This window comes from Hyperolius riggenbachi, chromosome 3 (assembly GCF_040937935.1).
Source record: "Hyperolius riggenbachi isolate aHypRig1 chromosome 3, aHypRig1.pri, whole genome shotgun sequence".
Classification (NCBI taxonomy): Eukaryota; Metazoa; Chordata; class Amphibia; order Anura; family Hyperoliidae; genus Hyperolius; species Hyperolius riggenbachi.
The window spans coordinates 320,986,617-321,006,226 of NC_090648.1; the positions used below are offsets into that span (position 1 = coordinate 320,986,617).

Here is a 19,610-nt window from a genome sequence, read left to right on the forward strand (position 1 = left end):
CGCCCACAGTACCCCTCAGACCCCCCCCCCCTGCCCACCCCCCAGACCACCATTTGCACACAATCACCCCCCTAATCACCCATCAATCACTCCCTGTCACTATCTGTCAACGCTATTTTTTTTTTAGTCCCTAAACTGCCCCCTGCTCCCTCCTGATCACCCCCCCACCCCTCAGCTTCTCCCCAGACCCCCCCCAGACCCTCCCCCCCCCCCCCCCCCCCTGTGTACTGTATGCATCTATCCCCCCTGATCACCTGTTAATCACCCGTCAATCACCCCCTGTCACTGCCACCCATCAATCAGCCCCTAACCTGCCCCTTGCGGGCAATCCGATCACCCACCCACACCAATAGATCGCCCGCAGATCCGACATCAGATCACCTCCCAAATCCATCGTTTACATCTATTCTCTCCTCTAAACACCCACTAATTACCCATCAATCACCCATCAATCACCCCCTATCACCACCTGTCACTGTTACCCATCAGATTAGACCCTTGCGGGCACCCAATCGCCCGCCCACACGCTCAGATTGCCCTCAAACCCCCCCTTATCGATTCGCCAGTGCATTATTTACATCCGTTCTTCCCTGTAATAACCCACTGATCACCTGTCAATCACCCCCTGTCACTGCCACCCATCAATCACCCCCTGTCACTGCCACCCATCAATCAGCCCCTAACCTGCCCCTTGCGGGCAATCTGATCACCCACCCACACCAATAGATCGCCCGCAGATCCGACATCAGATCACCTCCCAAGCGCAGTGTTTACATCTATTCTCTCCTCTAAACATCCACTAATTAACCATCAATCACCCCCTATCACCACCTGTCACTGTTACCCATCAGATTAGACCCTAATCTGCCCCTTGCGGGCACCCAATCACCCGCCCACACGCTCAGATTGCCCTCAGACCCCCCCCCCCCCCCTTATCAATTCGCCAGTGCAATATTTACATCTGTTATTCCCTGTAATAACCCACTGATCACCTGTCAATCACCCATCCATCACCCCCTGTCACTGCCACCCATCAATCACCCCCTGTCACTGCCACCCATCAATCAGCCCCTAACCTGCCCCTTGCGGGCAATCTGATCACCCACCCACACCAATAGATCGCCCGCAGATCCGACATCAGATCACCTCCCAAGTGCAATGTTTACATCTCTTCTCTCCTCTAAACACCCACTAATTACCCATCAATCACCCCCTATCACCACCTGTCACTGTTACCCATCAGATTAGACCCTAATCTGCCCCTTGCGGGCACCCAATCACCCGCCCACACCTCAGAACGCCCTCAGACCCCAGCCCTGATCACCTCGCTAGTGCATTGCTTGCATCTATTTCCCCCCTCTAATCACACCTTGAGACACCCATAAATCACCTCCTGTCACCCCCTAGCACACCTACCCATCAGATCAGGCCCTAATTTGCCCCGTGTGGGCTCCTGATCACTCGGCCAAACCCTCAGATCCCCCTCAGACCCCCTTCCGATCACCTCCCCAGTGCATTGATTGCATCTATTTTCCCCTCTAACCGCCCCCTGAGACACCCATCAATCACCTCCTGTCACCCCCCTAGCACTCCTATCCATCAGATCAGGCCCAATACATCCTGTCATCTAAGAGGCCACCCTGCTTATGACCGTTTCCACAAAATTTGCCCCCTCATAGACCACCTGTCATCAAAATTTGCAGATGCTTATACCCCTGAACAGTCATTTTGAGAAATTTGGTTTCCAGACTACTCACAGTTTTGGGCCCGTAAAATGCCAGGGCAGTATAGGAACCCCACAAGTGACCCCATTTTAGAAAGAAGACACCCCAAGGTATTCTGTTAGGTGTATGATGAGTTCATAGAAGATTTTATTTTTTGTCAAAAGTTAGCGGAAATTGGATTTTTATTGTTTTTTTCACAAAGTGTCATTTTTCACTAACTTGTGACAAAAATTAAAATCTTCTATGAACTCACCATACCCCTAACGGAATACCTTGGGGTGTCGTCTTTCTAAAATGGGGTCACTTGTGGGGTTCCTATACTGCCCTGGCATTTTAGGGGCCCTAAACCGTGGGGAGTAGTCTAGAAAACAAATGCCTCAAAATGACCTGTGAATAGGACGTTGGGCCCCTTAGCGCACCTAGGCTGCAAAAAAGTGTCACACATGTAGTATCGCCATACTCAGGAGAAGTAGTATAATGTGTTTTGTGGTGTATTTTTCCACATACCCATGCTGGGTGGGAGAAATCTCTCTGTAAATGGACAATTGTGTGTAAAAAAAATCAAATAATTGTCATTTACAGAGATATTTCTCCCACCTAGCATCTGTATGTGTAAAAATACACCCCAAAACACATTATACTACTTCTCCTGAGTACGGCGGTACCACATGTGTGGCACTTTTTTGCACCCTAAGTGCGCTAAGGGGCCCAAAGTCCAATGAGTACCTTTAGGATTTCACAGGTCATTTTGCGACATTTGGGTTCAAGACTACTCCTCACGGTTTAGGGCCCCTAAAATGCCAGGGCAGTATAGGAACCCCACAAATGACCCCATTTTAGAAAGAAGACACCCCAAGGTATTCCGTTAGGAGTATGGTGAGTTCATAGAAGATTTTATTTTTGTCACAAGTTAGCGGAAAATGACACTTTGTGAAAAAAAAACAATTAAAATCAATTTCCGCTAACTTGTGACAAAAAAAAAAAATCTTCTATGAACTCACCATCCTCCTAATGGAATACCTTGGGGTGTCTTCTTTCTAAAATGGGGTAATTTGTGGGATTCCTATACTGTCCTGGCATTTTAGGGGCCCTAAACCGTGAGGAGCAGTCTTGAAATGAAATTTCTCAAAATGACCTGTGAAATCCTAAAGGTACTCATTGGACTTTGGGCCCCTTAGCGCAGTTAGGGTGCAAAAAAGTGCCACACATGTGGTATCGCCGTACTCAGGAGAAGTAGTATAATGTGTTTTGGGGTGTATTTTTCCACATACCCATGCTGAGTGGGAGAAATATCTCTATAAATTGACAATTGTGTGTAAAAAAAATAAAACAATTGTCATTTACGGAGATATTTCTCCCACCCAGCATGGGTATGTGTAAAAATACACCCCAAAACACATTATACTACTTCACCTGAGTACGGCAATACCACATGTGTGGCACTTTTTTGCAGCCTAACTGCGCTAAGGGGCCCAAAGTCCAATGAGCATCTTTAGGCTTTACAGGGGTGCTTACAATTAGGCACCCCCCAAAATGCCAGGACAGTGAACACACCCCACAAATGACCCCATTTTGGAAAGTAGACACTTCAAGGTATTCAGAGAGTAGCATAGTGAGTCCGTGGCAGATTTCATTTTTTTTTTGTCGCAAGTTAGAAGAAATGGAAACTTTTTTTTTTTTTTTTTTGTTACAAAGTGTCATTTTCCGCTAACTTGTGACAAAAAATAAAATCTTCTATGAACTCACCATGCCTCTCACTGAATACTTTGGGATGTCTTCTTTCCAAAATGGGGTCATTTGGGGGGGATTTGTACTATCCTGGAATTTTAGCCCCTCATGAAACCTGACAGGTGCGCAGAACAGTCAGAGATGCTTGAAAATGGGAAAATTCACTTTTGGCACCATAGTTTGTAAACGCTATAGCTTTTACCTAATCCAATAAATATACACTGAATGGTTTTTTTTTTTATCAAAGACATGTAGCAGAATAACTTTCGCGCTCAAATGTATAGGAAATTTTACTTTATTTGAAAAATGTCAGCACAGAAAGTTAAAAAAGTCATTTTTTTGACAAAATTCATGTCTTTTTTGATGAATATAATAAAAAGTAAAACTCGCAGCAGCAATCAAATAGCACCGAAAGAAAGCTGTATTAGTGACAAGAAAAGGAGGTAAAATTCATTTAGGTGGTAGGTTGTATGACTGAGCAATAAACCGTGAAAGCTGCAGTGGTCCGAATGGAAAAAAAGGCTCTGGTCCTTAAAGGAATACTATTAAAGTTCTACTAATTTCTGGCAACAGCATGAATCAATATGCCAACAACAGTAAGAATGAATACAGTATATGTTTCTTCTGTGCAGTGTTTTGCTTTTTCTATCTACCTTACCGACGGCGTCCCCTTAAGAAACTGACGGCGACGGATAATGGACGAGCTCATTATAGAGGTGATTCCTCTTTTTGAGCGTGGCAGTAGAATCTCCTATTGTGAGGCTCCCCCACACCAGAGCGCGTTATACAGCGCGTGCCCCGCCGAACTAAGGTGCTATGAAGAGCGAGAGACAACCGCTCTCGCTCCTAATCTGCCCCTCATCATGAAAGTAACTTTCATTAGCGAGCAGCCTCTTCTTCATTGGTTGTTTGCCGTTGCTAAGCAACAGCAAACGAATGAGCCAGAGGAGGGCGTGTCATTGCTCCGAAAGGAGCCGAAGAGGGGGACTTTATTGGGAGGTAGGCGGGGGGCGGGCACAGCCACAACCACAAGTAGTCTCTGTGGAAAGGATTCCACAGGCTACTGTGAGGAGAATGCGGCCAGCAGATTACTGAAGGGGATTTTGACACGCCCTCCTTCGGCTTCATATTCGGCTCCTTTCGGAGCAATGACATGCCCTCCTCCGGCTCATTCGTTTGCTGTTGCTTAGCAACGGCAAACAACCAATGAAGAAGAGGCTCCTCGCTAATGAAAGTTACTTTCATGATGAGGGGCAGATTAGGAGCGAGAGCGGTTGTCTCTCGCTCTTCATAGCACCTTAGTTCGGCGGGGCACGCGCTGTATAACGCGCTCTGGTGTGGGGGAGCCTCACAATAGGAGATTCTACTGCCACGCTCAAAAAGAGGAATCACCTCTATAATGAGCTCGTCCATTATCCGTCGCCGTCAGTTTCTTAAGGGGACGCCGTCGGTAAGGTAGATAGAAAAAGCAAAACACTGCACAGAAGAAACATATACTGTATTCATTCTTACTGTTGTTGGCATATTGATTCATGCTGTTGCCAGAAATTAGTAGAACTTTAATAGTATTCCTTTAAGGGGTTTTATGACTGCAGTCCTTAAGTGGTTAAGTATGTGATAACTCCAAATCATAACAGCAGAAAAAGTTTTGAATGCAGGATTAGCATCTTTATCACTTAATACACTCAGATCAGTTGCTGTTGAAATTTGATTTTTATGGTGACGATACCGCTTTGTAAGCATTTCAGAGTGGAGAATCCTCTTTTAAATGCCTATTATTACTGGCTGTCTTTTGTGAGTTTAGCTTTTGTCGTGGAGCCCATGTAGAAAGACTGCTTCGTGGCATTTCTGCTGGTTGCCCTCGAAAATAAGTTTTCTTTTTCTTCGTCCAGTTTTTATAAATTGATGATTATCTTGCTATGTCTGTAAAGTCTATCGATCCCAAACTTCTCACAATCTGAAGGTTAATGGTTTATACCTGACAGCTTTTCCAATCTAATTAGCTCTCTACAAAGTTTGCATCATATCATCTGGATGCAGGGATCAGCAGGAAATAATGGTTGTAGATAATTATAAATGATCAACTACAACTAGCGGTCGTTTTGGGCACTGGGCTTAGTGCAAGGTATTAGGAGGGTGAGGTTAGTTTTAGGCACTTGCATGTTTTTTTTTGTTTGTTTGTTTTTTTTACCAGCGGCACACCACTTGTTGCCCAGCTCATGTGGTGGTGGTGCTGCAACACGTACTCTGCAAAGTTCTATCTCAGATCAAGTAAGATTAGATTACTGGAAGAAGCTGCTCAAAAGTTTTTCCACTACACAGCTGAATTGCAAAATCGTTAGCGATATTTAAATCGCTAAGGTTGCTACTTTATCATAGAAATCTTATAAAGTATTTTCCACTTTAGTGATTCGATTTGCAAATCGCTTTCTGTAGTGATTTTTAAGAGAGAGAATGCAATACAAATGAAAAGTCGCAATCACATAACACAATGAATGAAAAATCGCAATCGCTGGCGTTTGTGATTGCGATTGCTAGTGGATAAGGGGCCTAAAGTCTAAGAAGCTGTTTTGAATAATAAAAGATCAAGCTAGCTGACCTATGCTAAGGAACTTTAGTGCTTGTTCCATTCTCTGTTGCATATCTTAAAGAAAGTGGTGGTGGTATTTCTTCTGCTGTCCTTTTTTTTTTTTTTTTTTTTTTTTTTTTTTTTCTCTTGCTTTCCTTTTATTTTGAAATAATGATTCCCTTTTGTATTAGGACTCAGCAAATTCACATGCCAGGCATAACACGTCTGGTGCATTTTGTTTTGATTTGTCATCCAAATCTGTTTTTTACTATGGCTGTTCTGATGCAGTGATTTTCAGAATATATATTTATCTGACATTTTCAAGTTGATCTAGACCAGGCATGGGCAAACTTGGCCCTCCAGCTGTTAAGGAACTACAAGTCCCACAATGCATTGCAGGAGTCTGACAGCCACAGTCATGACTCATAAAGGCAAATGCATTGTGGGACTTGTAGTTCCGTAACAGCTGGAGGGCCGAGTTTGCCCATGCCTGATCTAGACCGTAGAACAAAACTTCAGCAAACAATAAGGTTATTTCTAAAATTATCAATTGCTAGGCCAGTGGGCCTCGTAAATACACTACATGGTGTCTGGTGGGGCAGCCACAGCCGAGAATCTTGGGTGTATGGAGGCCAGCAAAGCATCTGTTCGGAACTTGGCCATGAACTGTTGCCCGAGGAATCCCAGTGGGTGACAGAAAGTGTGTGCGTTTGTGTACACACCTTAAGAGAAGTATATGTACCGGTAATATTTAACCACTTCACAGCTCCAGTACAGTATATCTACTCCCCTGCAGACTTCATCTAACCGCCCAGGGGAGTAAATATACGTACTCCCGCTGCTACCACTGCTGTAAGCGCTCCCGCTTATTTGTGCGCTCGTTCATGTTGCCATATGCCCGCCAGGAGATCAATGAATGGGAAAGCAATTCCTAATCATTGATCTAAGTCCCCGTAGCAATTATCGGCGCCTTTTATGAGAAGCTGCATGATCATTCTAATAAATAAAAGTTTCCCATCTTCAGTACACTTCCTGTAAGCATACATATTTCGCTTACAGGACATATAACAAAAAAAAGACTGAGGCCATCTTGTGGCCAAATAGTAAAACTACATCTAAAAGTACTTTTTTAAATGCAAAGACCTGTTTTTACATTTTAAATTAACCCCTTACCTCCCACACTCCCCAATAGTTACCAACATTTATTTTTTTTGTAAAAAAAATACAATGAAATAAATTTACAATTATAAAAAATGCATTAATAGTTTTCTTAGGGACTGAACTTTTTTAATATGTATGTCAAGACGGTATAATACTGTTACTTTATAAATTATGGGCTTTTTATTAGTGATGGATGCAAAACTGAAAAAAATGCATCTTTATTTCCTAATAAAATATTGGCGCCAGACATTGTGATAGGGACATCATTTAAATGGTGTAATAACCGGTACACATGGACACATTAATTACGTGGATTTTAATTACGGTAGCATGCATTATTTAAAAATTATAATGGCCGAAAACTGAAAAATAAGGATTTTTTTCCAATTTTTTTTCTTATTTTTCCATTAAAAACATTTATAATAAAAAAATTCTTGGCATAATGTACCACCCAAAGTAAGCCTAATAAGTGATAAAAAAAAACACATTTAACACATTTCATTCTGATAAGTAGAGATAAAGTTATTGGCAAATGAATGACAGGAGCTGAAAGGTGAAAATTGCTTGGATGCTGAAGGGGTAAAACCCCTCAGTTGTGAAGTGGTTAATGGCCTCAATTCACTAAGTTTATCTCCTGTCTTTAATAATGTTTCTAGAGTTGTTACCATGGTGATAAGGCATGTAGTATTCAGGAAACATTTTACCTCAGGAAAACCTAAAGTTAACTCTTCTGTCTTTAAGTTAACTCTCCAATCCTTAAAATAACTCCACAGTTAAAAGACAGGCTGTTAATAACTGCGTGTGAAAATAACTACAGAGGAGGTAAATTAACTACAGAGGAGGTAACGTAAGGAATGAAGATAATGATAAGATAACTCTCTCACTGTGTGGAGGTAAGTTTTCTCTTGCCTTATTATCTCCAGCATGATCTTAGTGAATTGTGGCCATAGTCATCATTAACTATCCCTCTGAGGGACTCACAATTTAATCTCAAACATAGTTATATGTCCATCATAGTCTATGGCCAATTTAGTGGGAAAGCCAGTTAACTAATCTGTATGTTTTTTTACGATGTGGGAGGGAATCTGAATGCGGGGATGAAACCCATGCAGACACAGGAAGAACATACAAGCTGGCTGCACATTCTAGGCAACAGTGCTATCCACTATGCCACCATGCTTCCCAAGTTGAAGTTGAGGAATCCAGGCAGCCCCCCCTTCTCAATTTTACGCAATAACCATGCTTCATCTCTGCACCAGAGCAGAAACCAAAGTATGTGTATGATTCCATTACACAGAAGTCCAGATCTACGTGATATAAGCTCAGTAAGATGACATCTTAAATTGGAAAATAGGGAAAACGCAAGCGAGACTGCAAGTAACCCAGCCTTTCTGTTTGTTCAAGTTAAGTTTTTTTAAAGGTTTGCTCTGAATAAGAAATTTTGGATATAGGCATATTCTGTGGAATGATTGCCAGGCGCAGTTTCCCCCTATTCTTGATGATTATTCCAGAGTAACAGCTAACTGGAAATGTATTGACAAATGTCTTGTTCCCTATTGTAGGGCTTCATCTGTCCCCTGTGTATGAAAGCCCATGCAACAGCTGAGGAACTTTTTAAACATTATGAAGCTTCTCATGAACAAGGAGGAGAGGCCAATTCTTCTCCAGAAAGGTATGTCTCTATCCACAGGATTATCCTTCATTTCTCTTCTTCTAATTTTCACAAGGTTTGGGATCTGCTGTGGTAGAATGCATTTATTGATTGACAAGAATTGTACCGTAAGCAATGCCTGTCAGGTCATAACTTGTTTATTAACATCACAAGACTTGCAAATACAGTATAGGTAGTCCCCAACTTATAAAGACCCGACTTATGAAGTGCCCAAAACTGAGAACATTGATTCTGTGGGAACAGGTCAAAACTAATTTCTCTTTGCAAGAGACCTTTTTCTTTGTAAGTAAAAAAAAAAACGGTGAAAATACATTTTTTCTGTGGTACACTGAGGGCACAGGGGGGCAGACTTGGTGCATGGGGGAAACTGAAGGCACAGGGCAACAAAGGACACTGGTGTTTCAACTTGAAGAAAACAAGTGAGTTTTTAAAAATATAAAATCGGATACTTGCCTCAGGAGGGGGAAGCCAATGGATCCTAATGAGGCTTCCTCTGTCCTCCTGTGCCAGTGCCATCTCATTGCAGCATTGGTAGCCCGTAACTATTAAAAACCATAACAATATACCTGTGGCCTGCCTGCACAGACGCACTAGCGGCTTTTTCGCTCGGTATCCGTTAGACATAGCTGAGTCTGATTGGGTCCGCTGTACTGTGAAGCACAGATAGGTCACGCCTGTGCAGTAGAGTAGATCCGATCAAACTCGGCTATTTCCATCAGAGGCCACTCAGAAAGTGGCTTATGCGCCTGTTCGGAGCAGCAGCGATACGTGAACTTTCGTAGTTCCTAGTACTGGATCGCTTCTGCTCAGTGTGTCAAGGGAAGCCTCTTTAAGATCCAGAGGTTGGTACCCCCAGGCAGGCACGCTATTTTCACTTCAGGGCCACCTTAAAGGACTCACGAGGTGACATGTGACATGATGAGATAGACATGTGTATGTACAGTGCCTAGTACACAAATAACTAGGTTGTGTTCCTTTTTTTCTTTCTCTGCCTGAAAGAGCTAAAAATCAGGTATGTAAGGGGCATTTCCTGTCCGGGTCGGGGCCGGGTCGGACTCTAGCGTAACCCTCACTGATAAGGAATTGCAGCCATAAAACACTTTTGTGGCAGTAAATGGCTTCTAAGAGCAGGAAAGAGATAAAAAAGGTCAATGATTCATATATTTTAGCTCTGGCATACTTGAATTAATGTATCATTGAGAAAGGGCCATGAAACCATAAAAGCTTAAAAAATGTATTTAAATATAAAATAAAACTGTAGGATAACTTTAAAAGACATTTTTAGTAGTAGGAGGACAGCTACAATTGTTTATCTCAGTTTTTTTTTTTTTCGCTTCGGATGTCCTTTAAGAATGGATTTGGGTTAGGAATGTCCCTATCTCGCTTGTTAACCGCGGACCACCTGCACATGAATGTGTATAGTAGCTTCTAAACACTGTGGTACTAATCTGCAACTTGATATTATTCAGGATAACTGCAAAGCAAGGTTCATGCACTCATGTTGCAATAAGTGTGTGCTAAGTCACTAGATACAACATAGCTCAAGGAATATGACCAAAACCGCACCACACCTATATATGTATTCAAATATCACACAAAAATTAATTAAACTTCAAAAAAAGCACCATCATATAAAAACATCTAAAAACACAATGGACATCTCATATCATATTAATATTATACCATATATAGTATAAATTGTATATAGGCTCTAATAGAGCATAAATGATCAAGTAGAAGAATCACCTGGGCAGCTCAATAAGAGCTGCCACAGGGATAGAACCCGGGTTCTGAATGCCTAGTCTCAATTCAAGTGCATACGTGATCCAAAGTACATAAACCTGTATTTCATAACAAAAGAGAATTAAATAACAATATTTTCATACAATAGTTAATAAATAGTGTAATAAAGTGCTAATTGTGCTAAAGATGATCAGCCCCTAGGTAAACATGGATGCTGAAATAAAATAAAGTGAATTGATGCTGAGACCCACGCAGCAATAATAAGTGGCAGATGGAATGAGGCTTACGTGACCCAGGAAAAGATGAAACCACGAAGTGTCCAATGCTGTAAAGAAACCCCCGGCAGACTATTCTACCGGTGTCGCGGCAGTAACGCCGCTTTATCAAGAGTGGGGGGATCCGTGTCATTCCGGCGGAAAAAGCCGTCCAGATATAGTGCTTGTAAGACCGCCTTACAAGCACTATATCTGGACGGCTTTTTCCGCCGGAATGACACGGATCCCCCCACTCTTGATAAAGCGGCGTTACTGCCGCGACACCGGTAGAATAGTCTGCCGGGGGTTTCTTTACAGCATTGGACACTTCGTGGTTTCATCTTTTCCTGGGTCACGTAAGCCTCATTCCATCCGCCACTTATTATTGCTGCGTGGGTCTCAGCATCAATTCACTTTATTTTATTTCAGCATCCATGTTTACCTAGGGGCTGATCATCTTTAGCACAATTAGCACTTTATTACACTATTTATTAAAGAGAACCCGAGGTGTGTTTAAAGAATGTTATCTGCATACAGAGGCTGAATCTGCCTATACAGCCCAGCCTCTGTTGCTATCCCAAACCCCACTAAGGTCCCCCTGCACTCTGCAATCCCTCATAAATCACAGCCGTGCTGTGAGGCTGTGTACACATCTGTAGTGTCAGTCTCAGCTGCTCCCCCGCCTCCTGCATAGCTCCGGTCCCTGCCCCCGTCCCTTCCCTCCAATCAGCAGGGAGGGAAGGGATGCAGGCGGGGACCGGAGTTCTGCAGGAGGCGGGGAGAGCAGCAGACTGACACTATAAAGATAAACACAGCCAGCTCTGACACGCTTTTTGTCAGCAGCATGGCTGTGATTTATGAGGGATTGCAGAGTGCAGGGGGACCTTAGGGGGGTTTGGGATAGCAACAGAGGCTGGGCTGTATAGGCAGATCCAGACTCTGTATGCAGATAATATTCTTCAAACCCACCTCGGGTTCTCTTTAACTATTGTATGAAAATATTGTTATTTAATTCTCTTTTGTTATGAAATACAGGTTTATGTACTTTGGATCACGTATGCACTTGAATTGAGACTAGGCATTCAGAACCCGGGTTCTATCCCTTTGGCAGCTCTTATTGAGCTGCCCAGGTGATTCTTCTACTTGATCAATTATTCAGGATAGATTTAATTAGTGGAGATACAGTTTTGCGATCTTTTTTTTTTTTTTTTTTTTTTTTTCCCTTTAACCTACTTAATAATAATTCATTTTGGTAAAATTTTAATTTTGTGCTGTTGAAGGTAGATTGCTAATCCATGGACTAAACAGGCTATACGCTCCATCAATTTTTATAGGCACATTCTGAAACCTATAGTGCATCGAGCCACATTGATTGTTATTTCAAACAATTTGCATCTGAAATCCAAATTAAGACCGGATGGATAGTTTCAGTTGATGGGATTCGCTGGGGTAATGAGGGTGGATCAATGGCCCATAGCGTTGCACTGTATTGAACAAGGCCCAGGGGGATAGACCATAACCACTGATACTGCAAGCTACATGTAGTGTCCGGGAAAACTCAGTTGACTGCGGCGCTTGACTTAACGGCATTTGATAGTAAACCTTGTGATATGAATCCATCCATTCATCTCAAACGGTGAATGCCAGGGACAGACGCCGACAGCCATCAGTATGATCAGGCCCTTTCGGTGTTAAAGCACTGCATTTGGTTTAATTGCATAGTTTCATAGAAAATGGCAAGCTGTTATTACTTGTAATGCTGTTGGTGATTAACTGGTTCCACGGTTTTTACCCCTTAAAGAGAACCCGAGGTGGGATTTAATTATGCTAGTGGGGCACAGAGGCTGGTTGTGCACACTAACACCAGCCTCTGTTGCCCCATGGTGTGCCTCCAAGACCCCCTTGTGCGCTGCTATACCCCCCGCAGTGCTGGTGACACGCAGCGTGTCGCCAGCACAATGTTTACCTCTGCTTGTCTGTAGCGCTGCTCCCCCGCCTCCTCCGTATCGGCGCTACCCGCCCGCGTCCCTTCCCTCCAATCAGCGGGAGGGAAGGGACGCGGGCGGATAGCGCCGATACGGAGGAGGCGGGGGAGCGGCGCTAACAGACAAGCAGAGGTAAACCTTGTGCTGGCGACACGCTGCGTGTCGCCAGCACTGCGGGGGGTATAGCGGCGCACAAGGGGGTCTTGGAGGCACACCATGGGGCAACAGAGGCTGGTGTTAGTGTGCACAACCAGCCTCTGTGCAAACTCGCATAATTAAATCCCACCTCGGGTTCTCTTTAAGGTTCCTGCCATTTTTGACACTTAAGCTGTGTCGTTTTGATACAGCTGTAACTTTTTCCTTACTTATGCCGTCTTTGTGATGTATATCTTGTTTTTTTCAGTAAAATCTAGGCTTTCTTTAGGTAATATTTTTCTCCCCAAACTTTTATTTTATAGTAATTTTATGTGGAAAAATCAGGCGTAAACTATTATTATTTAGTATTTTTATATAGCACCAACAGCTTACGCAACCCTGTACAGAGTATATTCTCATTTAACTGTCCCTCAGAGGGGCTCAGTCTAATCCCTACCATAGTCCTATGTCTATGTATGTATTTTGCAGTGTATGTATTGTAGTCTAGGGCCAATTTAGGGGGAAGCCAATTAACTTATCTGTATGTTTTGGGGATGTAGGAGGAAACTGGAATACCCGGAGGAAACCCACACAGACATGGGGAGAACATACAAACGCCTTGCAGGTGTTGACCTGGCTGGGATTCCAACTGGGGACCCAGAATTGCAAGGCGAGAGCACTACTCACTACGCCACCGTGCTGTAAATGCAGAAAATACCCTTTCTTTTTTTTTCATTTTTCACCCTTCCTAATTTTCATGACATGTCCCACCAATATAAAACACGTAAAAATGAATTATTTGGCCCTTCCCAATTAAAATAATACCTCCTATGCCATATTTTAGCATGTAGCGGACCATTATCCCCAGCCTGTGTGTCTGTGGCGATCGAATATGTTCGCTAGGGTGACAGTAGATGCATTGCTAGGCAACGCAAGAGCGATACATCTGTAGAGCATTGGGGTCCAAAACGTTTGCCCTAGTGATAGCATCCGATTGCTACAGGCAGCAGTCATTAAGGCTGCTTACACACCAAGACGTTACAGGAGCACGTTAGTGCGCCTGTAACGCTCCCCCAACGCACAGCAATGTAACACAGGTGGGCTGTTCACACAGCCCACGTTGCGTTACATGTAACGCTGCACGTTCTGTGCAAAGTGCAGCATGCTACGGCGTTGGAGCGGCTATAGCCGCGTTAGACTGTTTGCACATGCGCAGTGGGGGGCGGAGAGGAGGCGGGGAGAGCCAGCTACAGTAGCCGCGCACATGGCTACTTAATATTCACTGCACTGGCGGGCGCTGATTGGCCGGCGGGACCACGTGATGCGGAGTGTCTCGCTCCGCATCACGTGGTCCCGCTGGCCAATCAGCGCCACTCTGGGAGACATTATAGGACTCGAGCCGCCTAACGCGGCTCACTCTACCGTCGGCTCTTGCAGCACCATACATTGTGTTAGGTGCACGTTATGCGACCTTAAAGAGACTCCGTAACAAAAATTGCATCCTGTTTTTTATCATCCTACAAGTTCCAAAAGCTATTCTAATGTGTTCTGGCTTACTGCAGCACGTTCTACTATCACCATTTCTGTAATAAATCAACTTATCTCTCTCTTGTCAGACTTGTCAGCCTGTGTCTGGAAGGCTGCCAAGTTCTTCAGTGTTGTGGTTCTGTGATGCATCTCCCCCCTCCAGGCCCCTCTCTGCACACTGCCTGTGTGTTATTTAGATTATGGCAGGTTCTCTCTGCTCTATTATCTTTTACAAGCTGGATAAATCCTCATCTGAGCTGGCTGGGCTTTCACATACTGAGGAATTACATACAGGAAGAGCTGTCTGCACTCTGCAGGAAAAAAAACCCTGACACTTCAGTGGAAGATAGCTGCAGGGGGAAAGAAACACACAAATGATCTCTTGAGATTAAAAAGGAAGGCTGTATACAGCCTGCTTGTGTATGGATGTATTTTGTATGTGTGGACATACTGTACATCAACCTACTTCCTGTTTTGGTGGCCATTTTGTTTGTTTATAAACAAACTTTTAAAAACTGTTTTTAACCACTTTTAATGCGTCGAGGAGCGGCGAAATTGTGACAGAGGGTAATAGGATATGTCCCCTAACGCACTGGTATGTTTACTGTTGTGCGATTTTAACAATACAGATTCTCTTTAACGTGCCACCTAATGCAACGTCTTGGTGTGCAAAAAGCCTAAAAGTTTATAAACCGGTTTAGGTATTGCAGGGGTTAATAATGGTTTAATAGGCTAGGCTAAAACACTCTTTATTTCATTGGGACTATGGCCTCAATTCACTAAGATCATGCTAGAGATAATAAGGCAAGAGAAAACTTACCTCCACACGTGAGAGAGTTATCTTACCTCTTCATTCCTTAAGTTACCTCTCCTGTAGTTAATTTACCTCATCTGTAGTTAATTTACCTCCTCTGTAGTTATTTTCAAATGCAGCTAATTAACAGCTTGTCTTTAACTCTGGAGTTATTTTAAGGATTGGAGAGTTAATTTAAAGACAGAAGAGTTAACTTTAGGCTTGTCTGAGGTAAAATGTTTCCTGAGGCTGCATTTCCACTTGTGCGAATCGCCGCGGTAAAAATTCACATGCGGATGCGAAATTCGCATGCGGGTCCATGCGAATTTTCATGCGTGTTCGCACGCGAATTCGCATGGATGACGATGTATGCGAATTTAACCATGGCAGTGCTGGTGTGCTTTTCCATTGTTTCTATGCGAATTCGCATGAAAATTCGCATACCCAAACCTCATGCGAATTCCCTATTAAATGCATTGTATGCGATTCGCATAGCGGTATGCGAATTCTGATGGCTCTGCCATGCGAATTTTTTCTGCACAGAAAAACGCAAAGGAATCCTGACAAGTGGAAACAGTCCCATTCACTTGCATTGCTATGCGAATTTGCATGCGAAAAACGCATGCGAATTCGCGATAGTGGAAATGAGCCCTAAATACTACATGCCTTATCACCATGGTAACAACTCTAGAAGAGTTATTAAAGACAGGAGATAAGTTTTTAGTGAATTGAGGCCCTTGTCACTTACAAAAAAAATGTTCAACTTTTTAAAAAACTTTTTCCCCCCTAACTTTATTGAATGATTGTTACTATTGGCTAGTAACAATCATTCACAGGCCGTGCACGTGTGGGATTGTGCATGCGAGGCAGCAGATGGTGGTTTTGCAGGATGTAGATTCTACGTCGTAGGACCTACAGGAACACTAGTTAGGACGTAGAATCTGCGTCTTGGAACTTTAAGCAGTTAATGGATTTGTTTTCTTGGCATTGAACCCGCCTGGCAGCACAAGGTATTTTAATGCAAGAAAAAATGATGGTCGGCACAGTCCATTAGTAATATGATCTTCTAATGCATCATGTACATCATAGAACAAGTGTTGTGCAATGATGTTTTAGTAACCGCACATATTTCAAGTTGACACAAGTCTTCAAAATAGCACAAATGGAGATGGCACACAAATGGCTTCAGTAAAGAACTGTATTGGATAGCATGCAGAGGCACACATACGACATATTTCGGGCGGAGCCCTTTCTCAGGTGTGCTACACCCATCATCAGTCTTTATAATGTTTGGAGGACAAGCTACCCTCTGCTCGATTGGCACCTTTGGAGGAGGGGGAGTGTCTCCATTCACAGCAATGATTGATAAGATGGCATTAAATATCAGTTCCCACCAGGTCCCACTAGGAATGGGGATTGGCTGTTTTGTACAGCCACGTTCATTGGTTAGTCATCTTGTTTCACGCTGTATATGATTGTGGTTAGATTGTATTCAATAGATGGACTTGTGTCAACTTAAAAAAGTGTGGTGTACAGTTGTGTTCAAAATTATTCAACCTCCACTGAAATTGAGTGTTTTGGCCAGTTTGACATTGATTTTGATCATTTCAGTCATCTTGTTTACAATTAAATCAAAGAGGCACTTGTAAGTCAGACAAATATAACATAACATTTATAATGAAATAACCACAAATGTATTTTCTGTGCTCACATCATTATCCGTTTTATTCAACCCCCAAGTGACATTCATTATTAGTACTTAGGGCCTGTTCAGACTATCTGCGTATGAAGATTGCGTTTAAAATCAAAGAAACGCAAGTTGAAAAACGCATGCGTTTTTCTTGCGTTCTAATGCGTATTCTATTGCGTTTTGCACACACACGTGACCCAGGGGGAAAAAAAGAATTATGGGAACCGCAGAGGAAAACGGACGCTAAAAACGCAATAGTACGCGTTTTTGATACGCGTTTATAGACTTTCATTGCATCCGTTTCTATGCGTGACGCACAGAACTGCGTGCAGCAATGCGGATGAGAAACGTATGCGTCTCATACGCATACATGTGAACTAGCCCATTCAAAAGCATTAGGAGCCGTTCCTATGCGTTTTTGGTACCCGTACGTGTTCCCTGAAAACGTCTAGGAACGCGCATAGTCTGAACAGGCCCTTAGTACAACATCCTTTTCCAGTTGTAACAGCTTTTAAACGTGAAGCATAACTTGACACAAGTGTCTTGCAGCAATCTACGGGTATCTTAGCCTATTCTTCATGGGCAAAAGCCTCCAGTTCAGTCACATTCTTAGGCTTGCGCGCTGCAACTGCTTTCTTTAAGTCCCACCAGAGGTTCTCAATCGGATTTAAGTCTGGTAACTGCGATGGCCACTCCAAAATTTTCCAGCCTTTAATCTGTAACCATGCTCTAGTGGACTTGGAGGTATGCCTCGGATCATTGTCCTGTTGAAAGGTCCAACATCTCCCAAGCCTCATGTTTGTGAAGGACTGCATCACATTTTCATCCAATATCTCCCGGTACTGAAGAGAATTCATGGTACCTTGCACACGCGGAAGCTTCCCTGTACCTGCAGAAGCAAAACAGCCCCAAAGCATGATTGACCCCCCGCCATGCTTCACAGTAGGCAAGGTGTTCTTTTCTTCATAGGCCTTGTTCTTCTTTCTCCAAACATAGCGTTGATCCATGGGCCCAAACAGTTCTAATTTTGTTTCATCAGTCCACAGAACACTACCACAAAAGTTTTGGGATAGTGTTCTGTGGACTGATGAAACAAAATTTTAACTGTTTGGGCCCATGGATCAACGCTATGTGACTTGAGGAGTCATGCAGTCTAAATATATGCTGGGGATGCATTTTACTATTGTAACTATCTGAAGCAGCAACTTGCAAATGAACGGCTCATGGCAGACCAATTGTACTAGACGAATCAGCGCACCTCTGGCCATAAGTGAGAGAACATCACCATAGCAAAACACAACTTGCTGCCGAGACCTACTCCACACCTGGTTAAACTTCTACTTTTTACCGAACAGGTCTTAGTGCATTGAAGCCATGGTTTTTGGTAAATCGCCAAACTATTACTGTTTTGTGTGAAAATCTTAGTGAGTTAGGTAAGAAAAAAACCTTTAAAATACTGAATGGGGTATTTTACCAACATATATTATATTTAACCTAACAGGTCTTGGTGAATTGAAGCCTTGGTGTTTTTGCAGTTTGAGCTAATAAACTTGCTCAGCAGGAGGCCAAATCTACTGTTTTCTTTTTCCCAAAGGGAAGAAGTGCTGCTGCTTCGACAGGAGGTCAAGGACTTGCAAGCCTCGCTTAAGGTAATCCTATACTGTAATTATTGAGGTTCTATGTGAGAGAGGATTGCTCGCTACTCTAGTCATACTTTCATTATGTTTGCCTTCTTTCATTAGACATTGTTCAAAATAAATAATTAATATATTCTTGTATCCAGTCATGAGTTGTGAACATCCATGAGCCACAAAAACGGATCAAGCAAAGCTTACTACAGGCTGCCTATTAAGTAGTCTGTTAATAGTATGATATTTGTAATAAATCACGTTACAAAAAACTTGGCAAGCAGTGGAGCACAGACGTTAGCTGGCAGTGCATCTAATTACTGCCTTGGAGATCTATGAAAAGAAAATTCTGAGAACTTGTAATAGTCTGGCTAATCTGTTGGCAGGGGAAGTATTGACTGTAGTTCCACTTTGCAATTAACTCCTACCTGACATCTAACCCTAACTTCCTCCTTTTTGATGTCAAACCTTAACCTCCACCTAAAAGTTAACCCTTTCTTGTAACTAAACTATAACTTTCATACCTTAACCTATAAAAACAAACTTTTCAATATCGTATTCCCAGACCCTCCTAAGTACTTGCTGTATACTGGACACATTAAAACATCCTTTTTGCAGCTGTTAATTGCGAACAGGACGGTTTAATGCATCGCTTAAATTTTGTGCCGCTGTGTGCACGCGCCAATATTGCATGCACCCACTGAGACTTATACATCTGGGATTGGTGACTGGGAACATGTGTTCCATAAGCCAATCACAGTGCATGTGCGGAAAGGAGCATGGCTTCACTTAGATGCCAATGATCATTTGTGTAACTAAATACACAAACACTGCCTGTGTGCTCTTATACAAAAAAAAATATTAAAAAATGACAGCACAAAATACGTATTTAGGACTCCGCTTTTTTAATATGTATGTCATGAGCATATGTTACTGTTATTTTAGCAAATAAGGGCTTGTTATTATTGATAGGGTACAGTAAGAAAACCAAAAACACCTTT

General features: G+C 42.8%; 1 protein-coding gene across 3 annotated transcripts in view; it reads left to right on the forward strand.

The window, feature by feature from the left end:
- Nucleotides 1-19,610, forward strand: part of EEA1 (early endosome antigen 1) — a 145,745-nt gene that overhangs the window by 47,148 nt on the left and 78,987 nt on the right. For 2 of the 3 annotated variants that reach the window (XM_068276810.1, XM_068276805.1), the window contains 2 exons: nucleotides 8,745-8,854; nucleotides 18,576-18,630. In XM_068276810.1, coding sequence (XP_068132911.1) covers nucleotides 8,745-8,854; nucleotides 18,576-18,630 — 165 coding nt within the window. Of the gene's footprint in view, nucleotides 1-8,744; nucleotides 8,855-18,575; nucleotides 18,631-19,610 lie in introns of those variants that run through there. The other variant, XM_068276806.1, reaches the window with a different exon arrangement.